The sequence below is a fragment of the Gallinula chloropus genome (assembly GCF_964237585.1).
Source record: "Gallinula chloropus genome assembly, chromosome: 2".
Lineage (NCBI taxonomy): Eukaryota > Metazoa > Chordata > Aves > Gruiformes > Rallidae > Gallinula > Gallinula chloropus.
Window position 1 is genome coordinate 96,711,184 of NC_140086.1, and position 22,079 is coordinate 96,733,262.

General features: G+C 38.2%; 1 protein-coding gene across 2 annotated transcripts in view; it reads right to left on the reverse strand.

Annotated features, from left to right (window-relative positions):
• KIF13A (kinesin family member 13A) overlaps positions 1-22,079 on the reverse strand; it is a gene marked incomplete at its 5' end in the record, with an annotated part of 113,102 nt that overhangs the window by 53,091 nt on the left and 37,932 nt on the right. For both annotated transcript variants that reach the window (XM_084280572.1, XM_084280571.1), the window contains 4 exons: positions 24-204; positions 692-784; positions 9,454-9,514; positions 16,806-16,818. In XM_084280572.1, the coding sequence (XP_084136698.1) occupies positions 24-204; positions 692-784; positions 9,454-9,514; positions 16,806-16,818 (348 nt within the window). The remainder of the gene's footprint in view (positions 1-23; positions 205-691; positions 785-9,453; positions 9,515-16,805; positions 16,819-22,079) is intronic.

Below are 22,079 nucleotides of genomic sequence, written 5' to 3' on the forward strand. Positions count from 1 at the left end.
GGGGGAAGATTGAAGCTACTCACCCTTTTGGGTCAAGCAGATCTCTGACTTTCTCATTGTAGATTTCCATATAGGACACTTCGACTTTAAAAGTATGAGATTCATTTTCTTCCACAGAGATTCTCTGAAACAAAGCACAACAGAGCCGTGGGATCAGACCCAGCTGCTCCGCATTGCCCATCATTGAAAAGGATTTTCCCGAACCTAAAGGAAAAAAGGAGAAAATGCTTTAGACCTTAGTTTCTGAGCTACCCATGTGTTCATGAAGCACACTTTTATCTTTTTAATCCTCCAGAAGCACATATCAGAACAACTTGACGTGCTATTCCAGACAGATAGCTTGCTCTTTGGACTAGAAGGTACACTTACACGAAAAAGAGAAATACTCTTAAGAGGTGTCTTGCAGCAGGGTCATTACTTGAGACCACTTTGAACACACTCAAAAAAGCCTTTGGTGTGAGCTACTCCTTTCAGGCTTTGAAACTGGCCCCAATAAGTAGTAACTAGGAACATATTTTAAAGCTGCTTTAAGAACTTTGCAATGTGACTGGCTGTACTAAATGTCTGACATTTCAAATTATGGTATTTCAAAATATGACTTTTAGATATTATCCAGCTTAAACATTTATGTTTTGATCTTCCTGCTTCCTACACCCAGAAGTGCTCTTCTGCTTTCGCACACAAGACTCACCTGTCTGTCCATAGGCAAATATACAAGCGTTATATCCCTGAAAGGCCTTTTCAAGAATTCCTTCTCCAAGGCACTTGAACACCACTTCTTGACCTGGAAAATAATTATTTATTTTAAATTGAGTAACAGGCTAAAATTTACTGGAAGAAAAAGAATGTTTGCAAATTATGGTGTCACACCAAGTGCGTTAATGAACAATGATTATTTCATGTACAAGCTCAAAAATGTTGCCTGAAACTAGTGTAACAGCCACCTTGGTGTTTAAATATGGTGCTGATTTTCCAGTGAAGGCAGGAGTTCTTCAAAAGGTGTCATTTCAGTTGAATGCTTAGAAAAATAATACAAAATTTAGACCTCAATGTTAAGTGCAAAGTTTGCAATTAACACACATTTTTTAAACACAAACAATATCCAAAAGAGTTCTGAAACAGAATTGCAATGAAACCCATTAGTGAACTATTAGTGGTACAACAAACATCATGCCAGAAATAGTAGCAGTTGCCTTTTCAGAGCTGGCCTCAAGTTTCACCATAAGCTATTATGATTCACCCCATGGCAAGGTGAGGCTGGAACCAATATAAAGCACTCCAGTGGCATTCAGGAAGGAAGTGCATATTAGGAGGTTGCAAGACTTCAACAGAGCAGTTTTGAGGATGTATTCTAGCAAATCCATAGTTTGAAACACAAGGTGCAGCATTTCACAGTCTGAAAAGTGTCTCACTGTGCCAGGCTGAGTTTTAGATATGCTTCAACCTTTCAGATGTAGAAGATGAAAACAGGCTTGGGGTGGTTCTTTTAATAGGAAAGCCCAGAATTTACACACCACAAAGAGGGTCAATAGGTCATCTGCTCTAATTTCTGCTGGGAGAAGGACAACAGCTGTGTGCACAGCCTAAACAAGCAGAGCTGAGGACAGTATTTATGCACCTTCTGGTGCCTGACTTTATATTCACTGCCTGGTAACTTTCTGAACAGCTCAGATCAGCTGCATCTTTCTGTTTGGTATGTTTTTTTCAGAAGTTGCAAGCAATTTTTCTACAGTGGATGCAATAGTGACTTCCCTACCTCTCAAAATGGAACCTACTGGCATAAAAAATTTACCTACACATTTATACATTGCATGAGAATATTTACACTCTATCATTCTTCAGTAATTCCAGAAAATTCCTGCAGAACAACCTACAGAATGATTGTAGAACGAATTACAGACAGGTAAATGGAATAAAGAGTATTACATTGCTTTCTTTAAACCTAATTTCCCTTCTGCTGTAAAGAAAAACTAGTGCAGCAATTCCCTATCATATTGTCCTGGTGTATCCTTCCATTTGAATTTCTAATTCCAAAGCATCGCTGCTCCTTGGATTAACACAGTTTAGACATGCTGAATACCAAAATTAAAACCAGAGGAGAATCTGCTGTTCTCTTGAATAATTCCATCTCCTTCCCCACGCACATTCAGTCACTTCTCATTCTGCTTATGATCATTTGGTTATTTTATAACCATGTTGAGAGTGCACCTTGAAATGACTATAAAGAATGTTAGACTACTAAAAATCAGATGAAGAAAATATAACAATGGAAGATTTTAATAAGAATATACAATACACAGATATTTGATTTCTAAACAGTTCCTGGGGGCAAATTTTGAAGTTCCCTAATGACAGAGAGGCAGGGAGCCACTTTCTATCTGTCTGAGCAAGAATGCAAAATTAAGAAAAGATTGAAGATGAGTATAAGTAAGAGGAAAAAAAAAAAGAGAGGCATATATATTCCACATTGATTGTGAGTGGAGAGTAAAACCACTTGTCAGAAAAGAAAAACAAACTTTTATTGCACATTTCTGTTTCCCAAGAAAAAACAGACATCAAAGTGTGCACAGTCATGACAGCCAAAAGATGACCTACAAAATTCTCTTATTGCTCAATACCAGGAAAGGAACCCAGTTTAAATCTCGCAGGCAAAGCTGGATTATTTTCTGCTGAAGAGATTTAAATTTTCCAATGTTCAACACTAAATCTGAAAGTCAATAATCAAGCACTGATATATAATTCTAAATGGGTTTATTACAGTTTTTAAGAGTTTGGCAATACAAACATAGACAAATGAGTCATTAAAGAGTGATATTTGTAATAACCAGTAAAATGATTGTGGGAGAAAATAAGATTTAAGTGCACTAACAGAAAAGAACACAAGATATTAAACTTCAATTATGGGTACTGTATTCATTGCTAATGCAGTGCACTGTTGAGGGTAGCAGCGTATCAACCATGATATTCTGATATTTTTCATTAAGCAACCTCACTGTTACTCTCATGAATTTCATTAGTGGATTTGCAAACTGATTACAAAATCTGTAATACACAGAATTATGTCTATGTGCATTCATGGACAAAAGAATGAATGCAGTTACACTGTCTAAACTACTGCATTTTTATTCTGCTAAATAAACCTACACTACCTGCAATTAAGATTTTTGCTTATTTACAGGAATTTCCTTCTACATATACCAAGTGCTGAAAGAGGTAAGAAGGCTTTAAACTTGATTCTAACAATTCACAGAAAAATCGAGAACTACAAAACAATTAATTATTTAGCTAACAGAAGGACTTCCCCTGCACCTGTGTGTTCATCCCTTTGAGACAAAGGGAGCAAAGTCCCGTGAATTTTTCTTGCAGAACACAACCTAAATAATCTTGTCTTCTTTACTTTATGGCCCATGTGACAGGAAAAATAAAATCTAAGATTAAATGAATAATTCTCAGTATCTCAGGAGGCCACTTCCAGCACAAGACTGACCGAAGAATCTTTCCATCAGTTCCTTGTAACTGAGTATTTACACATGTTCAGCACTCTGACATGCTCAGATACTCTTCCATAGACACATAAACCACAATAACGAACACCTCTCTTTTAGCAATAAGCATACTAAAGATATCAAGTATTTCAGCATTCAAAATGGTAGCTGTGATTTATCTGAAAGCTAAAGCAAACCCATCCTCCTCTCAGATTTATACTTTAATCTACACAAATTCCTGGAACTTTTAAATACTTGTGCTATTACCATGCATCAAAGATATTTAATATGGTACTCTAAGCTAAAATGTTTTTTCACATCATCTCTAGCTATGGAAATGAGTATTTCAATGACAAAAATAGAAATTAAAAGTAAAGTCAGCAAACTATGGCAGTGCACATGTTAATAACAGCTATTAAATTACTAATAATTCTGAAATAAAACTTTCACATTATCTGCCCAAAGAACTGTATGTGAAAATCTGAGTTGGAATCTCTGAGCCAGCATGAATTACTCAATTATTTATATTCAGGAAATACATAAGATAATGAAAAGTCCCTGAAAATACAAAGAAAATCAATACCATGACATGCAAGAACACTACTCATTCTGACAATGAGATATTTAAGCATGTTCTCTTTTGCATCTCTAAGCTCTCTCCCATTCTCTTCCTCTAAATCATTCCCTTAATTTCTGAAGCCCTAATACAGAGATCCACTTTGACAGCATTCCTATGGAAACCCACACATTGCAGAAGAACCCTAGGAGCACTTCTCACCATGGGCAGAACGAAGCCAATGACATTTACAAACACAGTTTAAATGTTCTCAGTTCACTAGACTCGTGACAGACAGCAGATGGAAGAAAATGGTGGGGAGGAAAAAGTGCCATACCCTTTCCAAAGCTCCCTTTTATAAGGGCAGTTAACAGTTACAGCTTTTCCTGAGATCTGCTCATTTCGGGCCATGCACATTCAAGACATGCTGTAACAAAAACCAGTTTCAGCGTCTGGTTTCCAGATGTCTAGCATTTCTAGCTGACAACAACTCACCCATCTGAGAGAGAGATAATTGTCTCCTATTAGCAGAGATTCATTCAGCTAGGTCATGACTGTGTGATGACACATCCTTGCCGTTCCTGAACTCTCTCCTTTACATGGCAAAAATAGCTACAGTATTGGAAAAGCACTGTTTAATGTTCAAAGCCTTAAACCACTGAAAGGCCTCGAGTGCTTCAAACACCATGTCTAGATTTTCAGTGCCTGACCCGCGGAGTATTAAAATCATACTGAATAACAGAGTTTCCTCAAAAATGCACAGGTCAATTTTGTGTCAGACAGACTAAGTCCTACATACTGTGTAGAGTCTCCTTAAAAGAAAAAAGTCAAGAGAATGGTAAGACAAGGGTAGGCCTCTCCCACATAACAGCTGAACTGGGCAGGCCTGAACTACACACACTCCTGCCTGTTCAAAATTCACAACCTGCAACCTCTTGGGAAGGCCTAAGCGTACAGCAGTTCTTTAAGCCACGTGCCTAGTTTGTTTCACTTTAAAACAGCTGCTGGAAGAGCAATAGTTGGCATATGTATGTATTTAATATAAAAATTAAAGCTTAGCCCAAAGTCAGGTGTTCAGCCTCTCAGGACAATGCAGCCTGCTGAACAACAGATCTGAAATTCCACACCAAAACACAACGCAGCTTAAGGGGGGAGATTTAGAAAAATCCACGGTCAAGTCAATACAGTGCGGGGTCACTGGAATGGACCTTCCGCAGTACTACGGTAGTTAGTTACACCACCTCTCAAATCCTTCCTAAACTGTATGGTTTCTTTCCTTCCTTTTAAAAATCCACTTCATTGCAGACTTCAATAGGCTCTTACTGCTGTTGAGGCTTGCAAAAAGAATTCTTTGTTCTTGTCTCTGAGAATTTCTGTGTTCTCCCCTTCACCAAAGCGCTGAGCTGTTATTTGTGTCTGAGCTTTTCAAGGCAAGCAGGTGTGTCCTTATCCATGAACTGACTCTTGACCCATTCGAGTCAAGAAAACAGGAGTTAGATGCTATTTTGCATACTCTCAAAACAACTCTCCTATAGCCTCTAAGGCAAAGCTCAGACATTTTCCAGATCAAGGCAAACTTATTCTGTCCTGTAATAAATTTTCCCTCATTTCTCAAAAACTCATTTTCATTGACCTATTTTTGATACTTTTTTCCTTCCAGATAAGAGGCTGATATACTTGTCAAATACACAACTATGTCTATTTCAGAATTAAATCATCAAGATGAGGTCCAGGAGGTAGCATGTGACAATCAGCACACACTCAGAAATTTGTAACTGTTCCTTACTTGGACCAATACAGCCACAAATTGTTCAGAGACATATACCCTAAGTATTCAGAATAATCCTCTACCTGCTAATTGTTCGGATTAAAACAAAACACACTTTAACATGAACACTTCATTTTCAGGGATATCAAGTTGATCACGACCCTCTATCTCTTGCAGCATCTGAAACTAAAGAAAGTACTTCCACAAAAGAGCTTACTCTTTGGTGCTCCAGAATCCCTGCTGTCTTCACGAGGGATACAGTCCTGCAGGGACAGCTGCAAAGATGCCCTCTCTAGATGCTTTTCCTCACATGAAGACAATCATCACTATTTATGTTAGTGATATTGCTGGGTCATTTTCAAATTTAAAATCCAATTTCCACTTCATTGGGGGGGGGAAGCTAAAACAAAAAGCTACCAACAGCCTACTTCTGTATCATGATCATTTAGAAAGCGGGGGTGGGGGGGGGGGAAAGGCCATAGTTTAGTGCTTTTTTCATACAGAGTGACTGAAAGGTAAGTTAGAACCCAAATATACAGCATTAGGTCTTCACAGCAACAATCCTCATGTTTCCAAATGTTGGAGAGAGACAATAGCTTTCAAACTGGAATAATATCCCTCATACTACCTGAATAGGAGTCCAGAAAGGAAATCAATACATACTGAATAAACCTTAGCTTCAGCAATAAAAAAAAAAAAAAAAAAAAAAAAAAAAACAAAAACATTAAAATTCTGGCTAGTGCTACTTCAGGTCAGCCCTACTCCCCCAACAGCCTGAGAACTGTTACCAGTCACCCATGCAATTAAGTGTATCCAAACAGGAATCTTGCTCTTATGCAAAAGATATTAATAAGTTCTGATAGTGTTGTGGATCAAAGTGAAAAAAAAAACCCACCAGACCATAATCATTGTGACAGCCTTAAGGAACCTGTAATAAGGCTGCATTTCCAGAAGAGCACAAAGTTTGGTTTTGTTGACAATAAGAAAACAATATGGAAGAGTTATTCACGTAAGTCTACACCAAATTCAAATCTAAGTTGTTTGCAGTACATGCCATTCCACAGGTTTTCCATTGACCTGTGTGTCAATTGACAAAATCTTTAATATAGTAGGATATACAAATATCTATTCAGTATAATGCAAGATGAGCATGTTTTGTTTTTGCAGAGTGCCATGACTGATAGAATAGCCTAGTACTTGAGAACTTTCTGTTAAAGCTCCTACTGTCATATCTTCCACTGTATTTCTGTGATGCAGACAAAAGGATTTTTCAAGTAGTGAAATGTATCACGTCTTTAAATAAAGAATTTTACTTAAGCATGAAGCTCATATATAACTTACATTTACAAGCACATTAGGACTTAGCTTTCAAAGTTTATAGGCTTCCTTTTAATTGTGCAATTAATCATTACTCTTGCTAATGACATAAAACTTACACATTCACACAGAGTTACTTCAGGCAGGGAATATTTAATGCATCTGTCTAGCTTCCAGATCAGCACTCCCTCCATAGTCTGGTGTCTAACCAAGAAGGCAGCTCAAAACCTCAGCCTGTCAGGTGGCTTGTCTGGAATCTTAAGCTCATTAACCCTGTAACAGCCACCAGTATGATCTCTGACCGTATTTCACATGTCTCTTCGTAAGAGCAGTAGAACACCTCGAACAACAGGTGTCTGGTCCATGAGGCCCAGGAATTCTTACAAATCTCAACCAAGACTGGTTATTGTATTTTTCTGTTTAGTACAGTAATTTAGATTGTGTAATTAAGTAGTAATTAAGCTGTGAAAAAAAAAAGACTTAGGACACCTTAATGTCAAATATATAAAAAAAACCTAAAAACTTGCCATTTCAGCATTTGGTTTGTTGCTATAAAACAAGAAACACTATTTTAGTACAGGATGGCGTCAGCTCGTGCACAAGCAAGTAAACAAGCCAACAACCCAGTAACTTAGGCCTGAGGTGTTGGGGTTTTTTTAATATTTTGATATTATGCCAAAATTATTATGTTCTGGAACATAAGGGCTGGAAGTCACAAGTCAACTTCAAGAATACACAAAAAAAAAAAAATGAGTGAAGCTATTGTTTTTTACATGCAAGTGTTGAAGCTCACATTCTTAACATATTTGTGGAAAAAAAAAAAAAAAAGGATAACAGTTTGACTGGGCAGTTGGGTGTCAGGGTTTTTGGGGGCGTTCTTTTGGGTTTTTTTTTCCCTAAGCAAGAACATTATCTGGAATGGGAAATAAAACAACCACCTTACAGCTTTCTGGACAGTAAGAAAATGCAAGAAATGCAAATGGTAGCTTTCTAGAGTTCAGTCTGACAAAAGGCTCATCTGCACACAGATAATAAAACCTCAGTTGTCAGATTAAGAGGAATTCAATGACAACTTCTGAAGAAGGCTAGAGAAATTTAGTTTTGACAAATTAGAATCTTACTGAATTCACTTGGACATGGGTTCAATGGAGGCAGAAACAAGTTTAATGGGTTAGAGGTGTTTCTCTGGTTTATCTCCCCTCTACAAATGGGTTAGAACAGAGGTGCACCCAATAGATGCAGCTCACCCCTGCACACTGGAGGCACATGGTGCCAACACCTGGGTGCTACTATCACCACCTTCCTTTAAAAGGAAAGGGAGATGTGCAGGCACAAGAGGTGCTGTACGCTCCAATGGCTCTACCAGCTTGAACCACAAATACTGTGGGTTGCAAATACAGTCACTGAAAGATGAACCGATACAGAACTCTTCTAACAAAACCTACCTTTGCTCAGGAAAGTAAGAAAAACAGCAGAACCTATGATTAATTTCAGTCTGTAAGATTTGGGACTTTATCAGAGACTGCAGAGGTCAGAGATATATTTTAACACAAGTATATCAGACCACTGATCTCAAGCACTGAGCTAATTAACCCTATTAACCTACAAAATTTCTTCAAAAATTCGTAATACGAATATCTAAACTGAATGCTATTTTTTTTTTATGCCTTTCCATGGTCTTGAAATCACAGTGTTCAGAGCTGGCTCTATAAAAACAAGTCCTCTTATAAAGTATGAATGTACAAATACACAAATCCAGTTATGAGAAAGCCAACTAAAAATCTTGCCTGGATTATCCAGCTTTAGGGAGGAAGGAGTCACAAAACTCATCACTGAAAAACACCAGGGATCTGAACAATCAGGCTATGACTTCACAGACCTGAAATAGCCATACTGAGGAGAACATGCTTTATTCCTCTCGCATGCACTGAAATGCTGAGAACTGAAAACACACACATTCAATGCTGAGCAACAGTCAAGTAACTTCTGATGCAGAACTGAAATTGTTTCCCTCAGAACAGAAACAATCCTCACAAAAAGGCTCTTCCAGGGAATAAAAGCCAAACACTGTAGTTTAGATGTAAAGGCATCCCTCCTGAACTGGGCACCTTAAAACTTGTCTTTCTTTTAAACTGAGGTGCTAACATGGAGATGACAAAATCCCTTCTAAAAAAAGTGAGAAATCTGCTGCTGTGAAGAGGTCACTTGAGCATCAAAATGAAAAATGTACAAAATGAAAAAGAAAAAAAAAATCCACAAAACAAAAGCGCAAGCTCTCATATGTTCACCAATTATTTAAACTGTCAAATACAGGAAAAATAGTTTACCTGCATATTTGGTGGTGTTTGATTCATCCATGGACCAGAAGCAGTGATCAAAGGCAAACACCTGCAGAATCACATAAAGAGACAAATTAGGAACTCTTTCTGGAGATACTCAAAACCTGCCTGGATGCAATTCTGTTCTAGGTGAACCTTCTTTAGCAGGAAGGTTGGGCTAGATGATCTCTAGAGGTCCCTTCCAACCCCCGCTGTTCCATGAATCTGGCTACATGACATTTTCCTTAATGCAGTACAACTCATAACTGTTTAATTGCAGTTAAGCTCTATTGTTTCTATGGATCCTAAATCAGAACTGTAAAAAGGCTTCATCAGCAGGAATACTTTTGGGAAATCTCGAGAGTCACAGAACTGTGGTACTTCTTTTCTATCTTTATTACACACAATACGAAACTCTGCTCACTGTATCCCTTAACACAGACTTCAAAACACAGCCAAAACTAATAATTAGCTCCACTCCTCTCCCGGCGCTAATGCTGACAACAGTTTCTGCCAACAGTAATGAAGCAGCACTGAAAGGACTAATACACACAACTTGGCAAAGTGACTATTTAGCAGACATCAATACAACACACGAAAGTTCTACCACAAGTTGGATTTCCAGTGCTCAAATAAACAGCACCAGATTACCTGCCTACACTAAGAGTACAGTACCAGATCTTGGCAGAGGAAGCTCAAAAACTAGAAAAAGAAAATGTACCTCTACTAGACAAACAGGTATCAGAGCCTGCTCTAATGAAAAGGCTTAATACCATTCCAGTCAAGAGTTCCAGCTGGGTAGAAATTGAATGAGATTCAGTACTGTGCTCAGTGGGCCTGTGGGCCTGGAACAATGTCCTGTAAAACCACTGAACATGTTGGCATTTGATCCAAGTCATTTTTTCTGCACATCTGAGAGCATCACAGTATAGACAGCTAACAATGTTGTTTTAACAGCTTTATATTGCCACAAACACACCTCAAGCTTCAGCGCATTTTCTGCATTTTACCACGGTGTAATGACAGTGGATGAGATAATGATAGGTATTCTATACATTTGTTTCTTTTGAGATCTCAAGAGGTGGGAAAAAAAACCCCAACAGCCACCTTTATTAAAAGTTTGCCTGGGCCAAGATTTTCTTTGCATGTTTTTCCAACAGCTGATCTCCTTAGTGAGACAAATCACGCAGGTCAGTGTAGAGCAAGAAGACAGGCTCTATTAGCAGAACCTCACACTCCCTGCGTGACAAACCCTGAAGTGGGGAAGATGCATCATCTCCTTTCAGCTTTTTGGGATGTAGAACATCTTGGATCCCCTGCTGTTGCAGAATTACTACGCAATCTAATCTACAGATATGTTATAACCTAATTCTTCCCAAAACATCCGTTGCTGCAAATATTTTAGGAGGATAAAACCAAGTAGCACAGTAACTTCACCACCTCCCCTTTCCTCCAACTTAATGCAAAATACACCAAACAGCCTGAGAGAAGACTCAATACTGAGACAACACTTAGTACACAAGAGTGAAATGAGTTCTGGAACTCCCTTCTGAAGAGAAAACAAATAAACAAAAAACCTCAGAATGATCTAACAGGGAGGTCTGAGTCACTTACTGAAGCACAAACAGAAAAAGATAACTTCATGAGTCAGGACATCCCCTGATGTGTCTCAGCCAAAGAGACTTCTGCCACTGAACTGCAAGCAAAATGCAACAGTTCCATCTCCTTAGCTTCAGACCTCCATATAAGGAGGAGGCATTTTCTATTACTTTTCTGCATTTGTTCATCATGCTTCAAATTTAAGCACAACAAACTCCCTTCCATCAACACAAAAAAGCTCTAACCTTTTTCCTAACTTTTACAGCCCAAGAAATAGTGTTTTTTCTTCTCACATTCCATTTCTAAGGAAATTTTCCTCTGGGGACTTGATAACAATACCTAATCTCTCTATGATCAAAAGACAAGCACTTCAATTACAAAAGAAAACCCAATTGCAAAGATCCCAATCTAACAGATGCCCATTCTTTCCCCTTGAAACTAAGTATCTTCTGCAGTGGGTCAACACAGCCCCGTTCAGAAAGGTTACTCAGCTACACAAGCGCATCTGTAACAACTTAAATGTCAATACAGCAGTCCTGTCAGCCAATTTAATCTATTGTCCTACATACTTTCCCCTTGGTTAACATGGGATATCACGACAGAATTATTCAATAACTCATAATTTAAACAACAATCTTGAAAAGAGACTTTAGAAACTAAAATAAGTGCTTGCAGCCAAGTGTTTCTAGTAGAAAAGCATGTTTTATTTGGATTTGGTTTTAAAAGGCAAAAATTGGTCATACTCATTTTTAAAAGCTCAAAAATGATTATGCAATAGGAACAGAAAAAAAATCTGTCACAAGATTAAAAGAAAGTCTAAATACAGTATTTTAGTATGTTTTCATACTAAACATAAAAAGCCAGGTCATAGACTTAAGCTATTTATAAAATCTGTTCTGGAAAACTGCCAAATCCTTGTAACAGAAGTAGCAAGATTACTTTAAAAAAAGAAAAATTCAGGCAGAAAAAAGTGGAAGCTGCTGGGGCATACACCTGCAAAACATGTAGAGCAGCTGCAGCAAAACTCCTTTCTCCATTAGACCAGGTGGGTGATGACAAAACAGCAACCTTAAACATTCCCAGCAATGATACTTTCAGGAAGCATCCGACCAAAGAAAATTTCAGGACAATTCAGACCTTTGGAAAAACAGATTCCAAATGTAAAAAATTAACAGCCTGAGAAATAAGGCGTACAAGCACATGAATCTTGGTCCCAATCAGTGAGGCTCTTCCACATGTATGTAACAAAGGGATTTTATAGGAAATGCCCAAAGGAGAATGTCCTACCTCAAGAGTGAACCTTTTCATCATCTTTTCTACACAAAGATGACTCACTGTTTTATATTTTCCTGACCTCCAGTGCAGGAACTGCAGGACGTGCAGTCCCAAAAAGAACACAATTGTTCTTATGGTGGTCAAGATACAGAACCTACATTGCAGTGAAGAAGAAAAAATTCTCTAAGTCTCATCTAAGGTGTTCCCTTCCTTCCTTCTTCCATCTCCACTGATTATTCTTCCTCGAAATCAAAAATGGTAGGTATTACTACTTCTTTTCATAGAAGTATGCAGAATAGGGTTTTTTCATTTTTTTCTCACCAATATCCATTTCCCCAAAGAAACGTGACTATCGAATCTATCAATATGACTATCAAAGCTATCAGAAGTTAAGGCAGAAGTCTTGGGCTCAGTGGCCAATACTCAAACAGGGCATTATTTGTCACTGAAAATACCTCTTTAGCTTTCTGAAGAAAGCAAAAAATCTTTATCAGCTTATATCAAACTTCTGTCTATCATCTATGTGATACAGATGTGAACAGAGATCGGTGACACATCGAGCTTTTTAAATTTCACGCACCCTCTGCGAAATAGCTTTTAACTACAATTTTTGGAAAATCTATTCCATTCAGTTGTTTTACCATTAAAAGAAAAAGGGCAAGCATTTTTAAATTAAAATTTCTACCCGTATCTCCACTAAGACTCCGTGAACTTTCAGTTATTCTTCTAAACATTTGGAGTAAGTCGGTCTCGGTGACTAAAGGGACAATTATTTCTGCTCTCCTACTGCTCTGATGTCAATTCCATAGCCACAGTACCAGGAAGCTTAAGGTATTTTCAGAAGGTAAGCAAAACAGGAATCCCACAAAAGACAAATGTACACCTCCTTCAAGTGTCTGCACAGGTAGGCATTCAACCACAAGCAGATGTAAGTTCATACAGGTGTTGGCCAGTTTCACAACTGGACCCAAAATTATTCTGTGCTTTTAAATTACAGAGGGATCTAACAATCAAGCCTTAAAAATAATGTTATTTTTGCAAGATGCTGTACCTCATGCTTCAGGATAGCATCTAAAAAAAGCTAGCTAAAAGGAAGCTGCCAAGAACCTGCCGTGCTAGGCTAGTAGCTTCTAAACCAGAACTTTTGAGTGGAGCTAAGAGACCAGCTCCATTATTTCAGTGTTTGACATTGCACAGCATTTTCGGCTGGAAAAATTTTGGACATTGCCTTTTAGACATCTAGAAATGGTAAAGTAACAGACAGAGTTACAATTCACCAGGACAGATCTTGCACAACTGGAAGTCCATAGTAAAAAATATGTGTACGAGCTTGAGTATGTACTCATTGTATATTCATGATAAGAATTTTAACTCTCAAACCCTACAGCAGAAACACATAAAAACGGAAAGTTATGAGAAAGACTTAGCCAGGAAGCACTCAGAGTTGTAAGTGTGCACACTACTCTGGGTAACTGAGTTACCATAGGCCATTTCTAGGTTACAGAGAATGGTACTTAAAAAGTGTTAGGAAAAGTTAAACAAAAGACTTGTCCTAATAACTATAAAGTTAAGAAAAGAAAAGATAGGGGGCTTTGATTCAGGTTTCTTCAATCATCTGCAGCAGTTTAAGGTGGCTGATGGTTACTATTTTGGTAACGCAGCTAGAGGTTATAGCTTCCACAGCAGATCAAACAGCGATGCAGGTCAAGGTATCCATGATGTCAGGGAAAAATCTGCAGTTTTGTCTCAGATTCACCTGTATCTGTGGCTTAAACAGACTGTAGATTTTAAACTAGAAGGGCCATTGTACCTGCTACACAGCAGTATTTTCTCACGGGATCAAAAAAACAACCAAGGGGTATTCCTATTTTAAGTAGCCAAATCAATACTCTGCAGACTCATTTTTATTAAAGCCCCTAATCAATGGTTTGAAGAATTAATAATTTTAAGGGTTTATGCTTACATGAACTTACACTTACATGTACTTGCTGGTAATGAATACTATATCCAATACTAACTGCTTGAGAGATTAATCCAAATGACATAATTAGCTTAAAAGAGAGTCTCATTTCGCATTCATTACCAGTTGTTTTGAAGCCAAACCCTTGGTATAGACTAGACAGGAGAGGCTGGGGCTTTCAGCATTTAACCCCCAATATATACTGTGACTGATAGATGGCCATGACTGATAGATGGCCAATTTAGTTTTAGAGAAATCAGTTATGCTGGACCAGTGCAGCCATTGCTCAGGCGAATCTCCACGAAGCGGTCGCTCTGACACGTAGGGTGACCTACGGGGCTACCTGGTCACTAAGAGGGAGGGAGAACTGAGGAAGGGAAACTTTTGTTCGCCAGGCAGCTGTTCCTACACCCCTATTACAACTGCTGGTGGAGAGAAGTGACAAAGGAGATGCACTAGGAAATGGCAGACAGTCTGCACTGGCAAGCTTAGTGCAAATGGAAGCCATTAAAGAACTGGAAAAGAAAGAAGTCGGTTACCGCATGAGAAGCACAAGACCTACCAACGGGCCTAAAAATGTATGGACAGAAAATCTGAAGACGGCCTAGAGCAGGGTTCACTGATCTCAGCTCAGAACAGCCGTTCCACCTTTGTCACAAAATTACATAAGAAAACCCCAAGATCAGTAGTATGTTTAATGCCATGTTTCCAGAAATAGCAAAACTTCCTATGTCCTTAAATCTTCCTACCGCAGCTTGTTGCCAAGTTGAACTGGGATCACGATTCACCCGCAGCTGATGATAAACTAGCTCATTAAGAATAAAGAAGCTTCCAATATTTATGAAATTTCATTTAAAAAAAGCAAGTACGCACAGTACCCAAAACCCGTGCAATGCAAGAAGCATCCAAATTTCAAGTTACTTCTTTACAAACTCCCAAAGCCTGTTTCCACTGACTGACTGTAAGAACCTCCTTCTGTGCAACGTGATAAACATTTCACACAACACTGTTCGGTTTCAGCATTACAGCTAAGGATGCTAATGACTGTCTAACTACACCCAACAATAACATGGCATATATACACAAGCAGGCAGCTGGTATTTTTTTTGTCAAAGAAATACAAGGCTATAATTAAGCCTTTATATAACATCAAGAATAACTTCATCTGCCTAAAATGGAACATGAATTATCTACTATAGCATATGAAGGCTGCTGTAAAAGAAGTTTTTGTGAATTTACAGCAGAAAGGACACGTTTTTTGCTTTTAAAAAAAATGTTAACAATGAACAAATTCTTTTGTATCAGATACATTAACTGGGATTTACCGAATAACTTTATTAAATGGTTTCCAAAAAATTGAGACAATAAAAACTATGTTCACCATTTAAAAAAATTCAATCCTTCCAGGGGAAAAAATAGATCAGTACAGCATGCCACTTGAAACTGTAGTATCACTGTTAGTCTCCACCTTAAATTACATATTACATATTTTTGTTTTGTTTTATTCAAATATCATTATTTCAGTGTTTTTAAATAGTTTGGTCTATTGTTCCTTGCCTATTGGGAATAATACACATCACTTGCTGAGAAGTTGGGTTTTTTCCTGACATTTAAAAAACTTAATCAAAATAATACATATTTAATTTTTATATCTATATGTATGCACACACGTAAAGTAGCTGTCTGAACCATGAAGTAGAGATACCCATACAAGACAGATATCCATCTCAGTTTCTACTCCCAGAAGGCCTATAGAATGCTTTGCTACACTTGCAGAAATCACATCAGACTTGCATACACTATTTCTTGGAGATCAAATCAGAGTAATATAAAATAAAAACCTCATTCAGAGCTAACCGCAGCTTTCTGCTGTAAAAAGTGCCATTCAACAGAAAATGCAAGGATAAAATTATCACTAAAATGCTGAAGCACCAATGGAGTGTTCTGTATTTGCTGACAAGACATAGTTCACACAGTTCTTTTACTTTATCATTGCTATCAGTCCTGAATTGATTGTTTGTCATCCCAGGAAGACTCCCCTTCTCTATCCCCATAGGTTCATAACACTCATTCTCTCTCCTTCCCCCTCCCTTTCTTAGGCAAATTTCACTGTACTTGGCCACTTTTACACAAATTATTAATTCCTGAACATCATCAAATTTCAAACAAGAACAGTTTGTTTCTTACTAGATGTATTTTGCCATCTTTATACAAATAGTATTTTCACTTTTAAGCAAAATGAAATGTTTTACACACACTACTTGTTTAGTCTTTCACATGATTTAATGCCTTAAAATAATGGCTTGCCCTGGTCACTGTTTTAACAAGCTACGTGCCTGTGTGTCAGGTAGACTGACATGGACTCTTTTGGAAACTTAGACATGCGTGGAACAGATCTGGGGTTTTTTCTTAAATGTTTTCCCTTTATCAAAGCTGCACTGATCATACACTTCAGCAACATGCCCAACGCTTCTGCATTGCTCAACATATTCAAGCAGGTACAAATACAAAGAGACAAAATACTTACCTTGGGTGGTTTTCTAGATGATTGGCAAAAATTAAATCAGCACCGATGAGAAGTACAAATTCACCATTCACATAAAGGGAAGGGAGAAAAAAAAAGAGAAAAGAAACAGTCAGTGTACATCATTATAATAATCTGAACTTCTTTGCAATCCACATTGTATCTACGAATAATCAGATCATAAGGTATTTATATGATACACCACAGATTTGTAACCAGTAATTACTTAATTACTAATGCAACCCCACATTAAAAAGAAGGGGAAATGTTAGATTCTTCATAGGTATAAAATAATAATTAAAAAAATATTTTAAGAGCATAAAGCTTCAAAAGACAGAGAAGCATACATTTTGTCATGGAAGTCAAAACATCACACATCTTTTGTAGCAAACTGAGCCTGTGAACTGGCAGACCAAGATGCCCCACTGACTTCAGCAATGTTACACATGCAAGACCAAGGTAAGACTCTTAACAAATGTTTCTTGTAAAAATTACAGAAGCGTGAAGAAAAATAAACCTGTTTTCCCTTGCCACAGACCATAGGAAGGGAGCCAACACAGAAACACCATTCCCTCTCACATGCAACCCCAAAGAGTCCTGTCTGAGATAAACAGAGACAACAAATCCCCAAACTAAAGACACTAGCTCAGAGTACATCAACTTGTCCTAGGATGCTTTTCTGCTTATGCTGGCAGCCATAGGGCCACACAGTAAATTTAATCAGTTCAGGGTTTTTTTGGTGGGATTGCTTTCAAGTGAGACTGCTGCCCTGTCTCACTGCGCCGTCCTGCATTTGCTAATGCCAGTGATTTCATCACCGAGTGAGGGCGGTGATGAAAACTACCACCTTAGGCTTAGGTTTCGATTTTGTATTGACATTACCCTGACATGATACACAGAAGAAATTTCTGCTTGTGCTTCACATCAAGAGCATAACACACCACCACCACCACCCCACGCCCCCAAAACGTGGACAAAGAAAAAACCCAAACCCAGAAAGGTCTACAGATAAAACAGCACAAGCAGAGATCGTAGCAAGGTTTGAGATAAGAATATGGATTAAAAGTCTCTCTATCGACCCAGCAACAGACACCCTACACAAAATGCAGAGATAGCAAGAGGCTATAGCCTCAGTGCAGAAACACATGGGGCCAATCCAAGCTTTCATCCACCAGACTACATATATGAACTCCACTAAGTCAGAAAGGGGAAAAAAAAAAAAACGTGGAACACCCCAACAAAACATCCCCACTCAGTGCAGTTTTCTCAGCCACCCACAATACAACAGCTCAGCGAAACAAGCTGAAGAGGCAAACCCACAAACACATCTTATGCAATCTTTTCTGCCTACTGTCAGCTCGTACCTTAGATGACACGTCTGCCTGAACCAGAAGTCACACAGCTGGTACGCGGCACCGGTACAATGGGAACGCACTTTGCCCCTGAGCCAAACCACTCGCTGCAGCCCTGCCCTTTCATTAACCATGGCTACACAGACTCAGCACACAGCTAACTCATGGCCAGGTGGCTCAGAACCATGAGGCAGAATACACTTATCTAACTGAAAAATACCTTTAGCAGTACCTTGGATATTTTTTTTTTACTTTAATCAATTTTCAGATGTTTAATTGTTTATCAGCTTGTCTCACCAGAGTCCCGGCACCAGCTCTAAACTTCCAATTCCTGCTTGGAAGACAAGTTTCTACTGAAGAATGTCATTCAAGAGGTTTTTTTAAAAGCCTTTAAAGAGTCATATCTTGAAAAATAATTGCAGAATACATCATCTTTCCCGGGGAATTCCTGATAAGATTATCATAGAGATTCAGCAGAAGTTCCGAACAGTTCAACTGAAGTACAAAAAAAAACCCAACAGAAAGTTTATCAACTGGTTTCCATCCTGTCCCCCAGATCATTTTTATAAGCCCCAGCTGGCAAGGGTACAGAATATCACTTAAGTAAGCAAGTACTTTGATGCATTTAAGATACTTACTTAAGCAATGTAAATCTCTACCTTTTAGGAAGCTTCCTATTATTTTCCTCTGATACCCATTTTAAGAAAAGCATAATAGCAACTTTTTAAGTCACTGGTGAACAGACAAGCTTCCCAGTTGGAAACAAGATGCCCATCACTGACCTGCATTTCGAAGCACAAGCTGCAGCTTCCTACCTTATGTCAAATCCTACTGCTCCAAACTCTTTTGCCATTAAGACCAAACTAGCGACTCCACCAGTGACCTGCTAGCATCACCAGCTGCAAGGTGATCAAGGACCTCTGGAATAAGGCAACTAGATTGGCTCACAGCACACATCTTTAAAAATTATTTGGTAGTTCCAGCTAACCAATTCACTGTAACCATTATCCTGGCAGTGACTCATATGGAGACACTCTGAAATACTTTCTTCAATCAATGGACTCAGATTAATGAAGAACTGTTTACAGTTTACCAGAAATGACATATGTAGCAGCTTAAAGATGTGCTGTAAAACCTGCATTAGCCTCAATCAATTTTTTCAAGTAAGTTTTATTATTTGAGGGGTTTTTTTGTTGTTGGGTGGTTTGGGTTTTTTTTAAATACGTGCAGTATGGTTTCCTTCCCAGGAACCAGAAGCTTTCAGCTTCATAAATAATTGAATTTGTCTTGATTTTTGCCAAACACTGACCATACAAATGTGGTGATTTGGTTGTCATAGCTGGGGGAAGGGGGCACGGGGCGGACAGTAGATCACAGACATACAGCAACCAGAATTTTTATTTCCCAGAATTTTATAATTCCATGCCTATTAATCCATGGAGTCAGTGACAATGTGCAGGTAAACCTTTTGAATGACAACAAAATCTCCTCTAAAGTAGCCAGCTAGTACACTTCAGAAAATTACTGGAGTTACCTAATCTTGCAATGCATCTGCACAACAGAAGACTTTGGATTAACCTGGCAAGGGACATCTTTGGAAGACAGACTTGCTTCACATGCCTAGAACACAAACCCAAAGTGAATACCACCAAGTGCCTGAAAAATATTCTCACAGGTCAGAAAAGTAAAAGTTTCAATGACCACAAAGCCCACTGAATTTCTGATCTTGCTCTTGGCTTTATCCTTAAGTATCACTATTTCACTAAAATATCACTTGAGCAATTTTCTAGCTTTAATGAGTAGCATGTCTGCTGAGTGTATCTACTCAGGCTTCATCTTTCATAACAGTACTACCTCACTACAGCTGCCTCCCAATTTTTATCCAGATTAAAAACCAAAACAAACCACAATTTCTAGAAATACTTTTTTCTAATGCAAACTCTTTTTCCCTGTTGTCTCTTGTTAAAACTCATAATGTTTCTCATGTTTGCTAAGAGAAGCTATTCATAAAACGTCAGTTCTCATGTTCTAGGACAGCACATGAATGAGATGTCTTCCTGACTGCATCCTCATTTTCTCTGTACCATATACCCACTGCCTGTGACTGTACACAACAAGAGGCGTGTAGTTTGCTGGTTATTTAGCAACAGGAAAAGTTGTTTATTCTTTTAGCTACTTACACTATTTCACAGGATATAAAAATTTGATAGAACCTGCCATTACATATTCTGACTAGCACAAGTTGACACTCTGACTGTGAGCATCCAGAAATAAACAACGCTGTCATCTCAAAGACTTACTCCTTTTCATAACTACATCTGGTTTTTGTCCCTTAGCAAGTGTGGTCAGCATTCCCAACCAAATGTTACTTCTAGCAGAAGGAAAAACATTTTCCAAGACAAAAAAAAAAATTAAAAAACTGTTTATTGTCCCCATTCCATATAATGGTGTTTCAAGATTCCACTCACCCGTGTCAAGAATGTCACCTTCAGTAGGGACAAGGTACATTTGAAAATGATATGTAGGTATACAACTAAGTACTCCACATTGACGGAGACAGAAGAATGTGGCACTTTTGAAAAACAGGTCTTAAATTCTTTGGAACAACATCCAAACAGCCCAATTCATCTCCAATTTGCCTGTGCTGATGCCAAGTAGGTCACAATTGTACTATAATTATTTCACATTTTAGAAAGTATTTGCTGGATTCTTTTCCTTTCTCACAATTAGTTTACGAAGATGAAGCAATCAAAACCAGCTATGTTAAATAACCACATACAGTATCTACAGCAGACGATGAATGAACCACATGGTTTTGCAGCTTGCTCTTCTGACTACACCAGAAATCATCACCTAAGACACTGAGTCTGAAATACCTTTTTGCTCTTGTCACAGATGCAACCACAGCACACTCACAATACTCTCTCTTTCCAAATATATAATTAAGTGTTTACATGTTGTGGCTACGTAGTCATTGAGGTACTCCTCGGGATCACTAGTCAAAAGAATTATTACAAGCAACTACCAACCTATTAGAAAAGGGACAGAAGTCTTCAGGGTTTTTATGAGTTTAAAAAAGACTCTTCCTTCTTTCCTCTGTAAGCATAAAGATGAACAAATTGGAATGATCATCCTGTTAGATAAAAATATTTTTTACATTCCACCATTCCAGCTTCTCTGGAATTCCAAGACCAGCTGTTCAAAACAAATATAATTATATTTTTGAGTGATTTTTAATTTTGTTTTGTTTTTTAAAATCAGGCTGCCTTGAAACTCAGGCTGAGAATATCACCAGCAATATGTTTGTTTCACTCAAAGGCAGAGTGCAAGGGAACAACAAACCAGTGATAGGACCATCAAAACAAGTGTGCCTTGCTTTACTGAATCAAAGTAACAAGGTTTGTTTACCCATGTAGGTAAGGCTTTCAGAGCAGCTGCAGCAGAGACAGCAGATATATAGGACTCCTAACTGAGAGAAACATAAATTATGTAGAAGCAAAGAGATGATGTTTCTCCTATCTTTCACAGTAAGATCACACAGCTCTGGGACCTCTAGGACCCTTCATCACCTCATGGTTTACCACCACAGGCTGTTACTTGCAGGCTTGATACCAAGCATCTTAAAAAGCATGCCTATATATTATTAATGGACACTATACTACTGTAACAAAAGCACCTATCTAGGAAAAGATCGCAGTATGCCACAGTAACAGTTTTAGGTGATCATGTACTGCAAAATACTGGCAGTACACCTTTTTCTCTACAAAGAACACAGTAAGAGGACATTTATTACCCCATTTCCCCCTTTTATTCTCTAAATGCTAAAGATCAAAGGTAATGGCAGAGGCAATGCCCTTAAAGGGAACAGCATCCCACCTTTGCACTAGGCTGCAGCATCTCCTGTAGCGCTACTGAAGCTGGTATC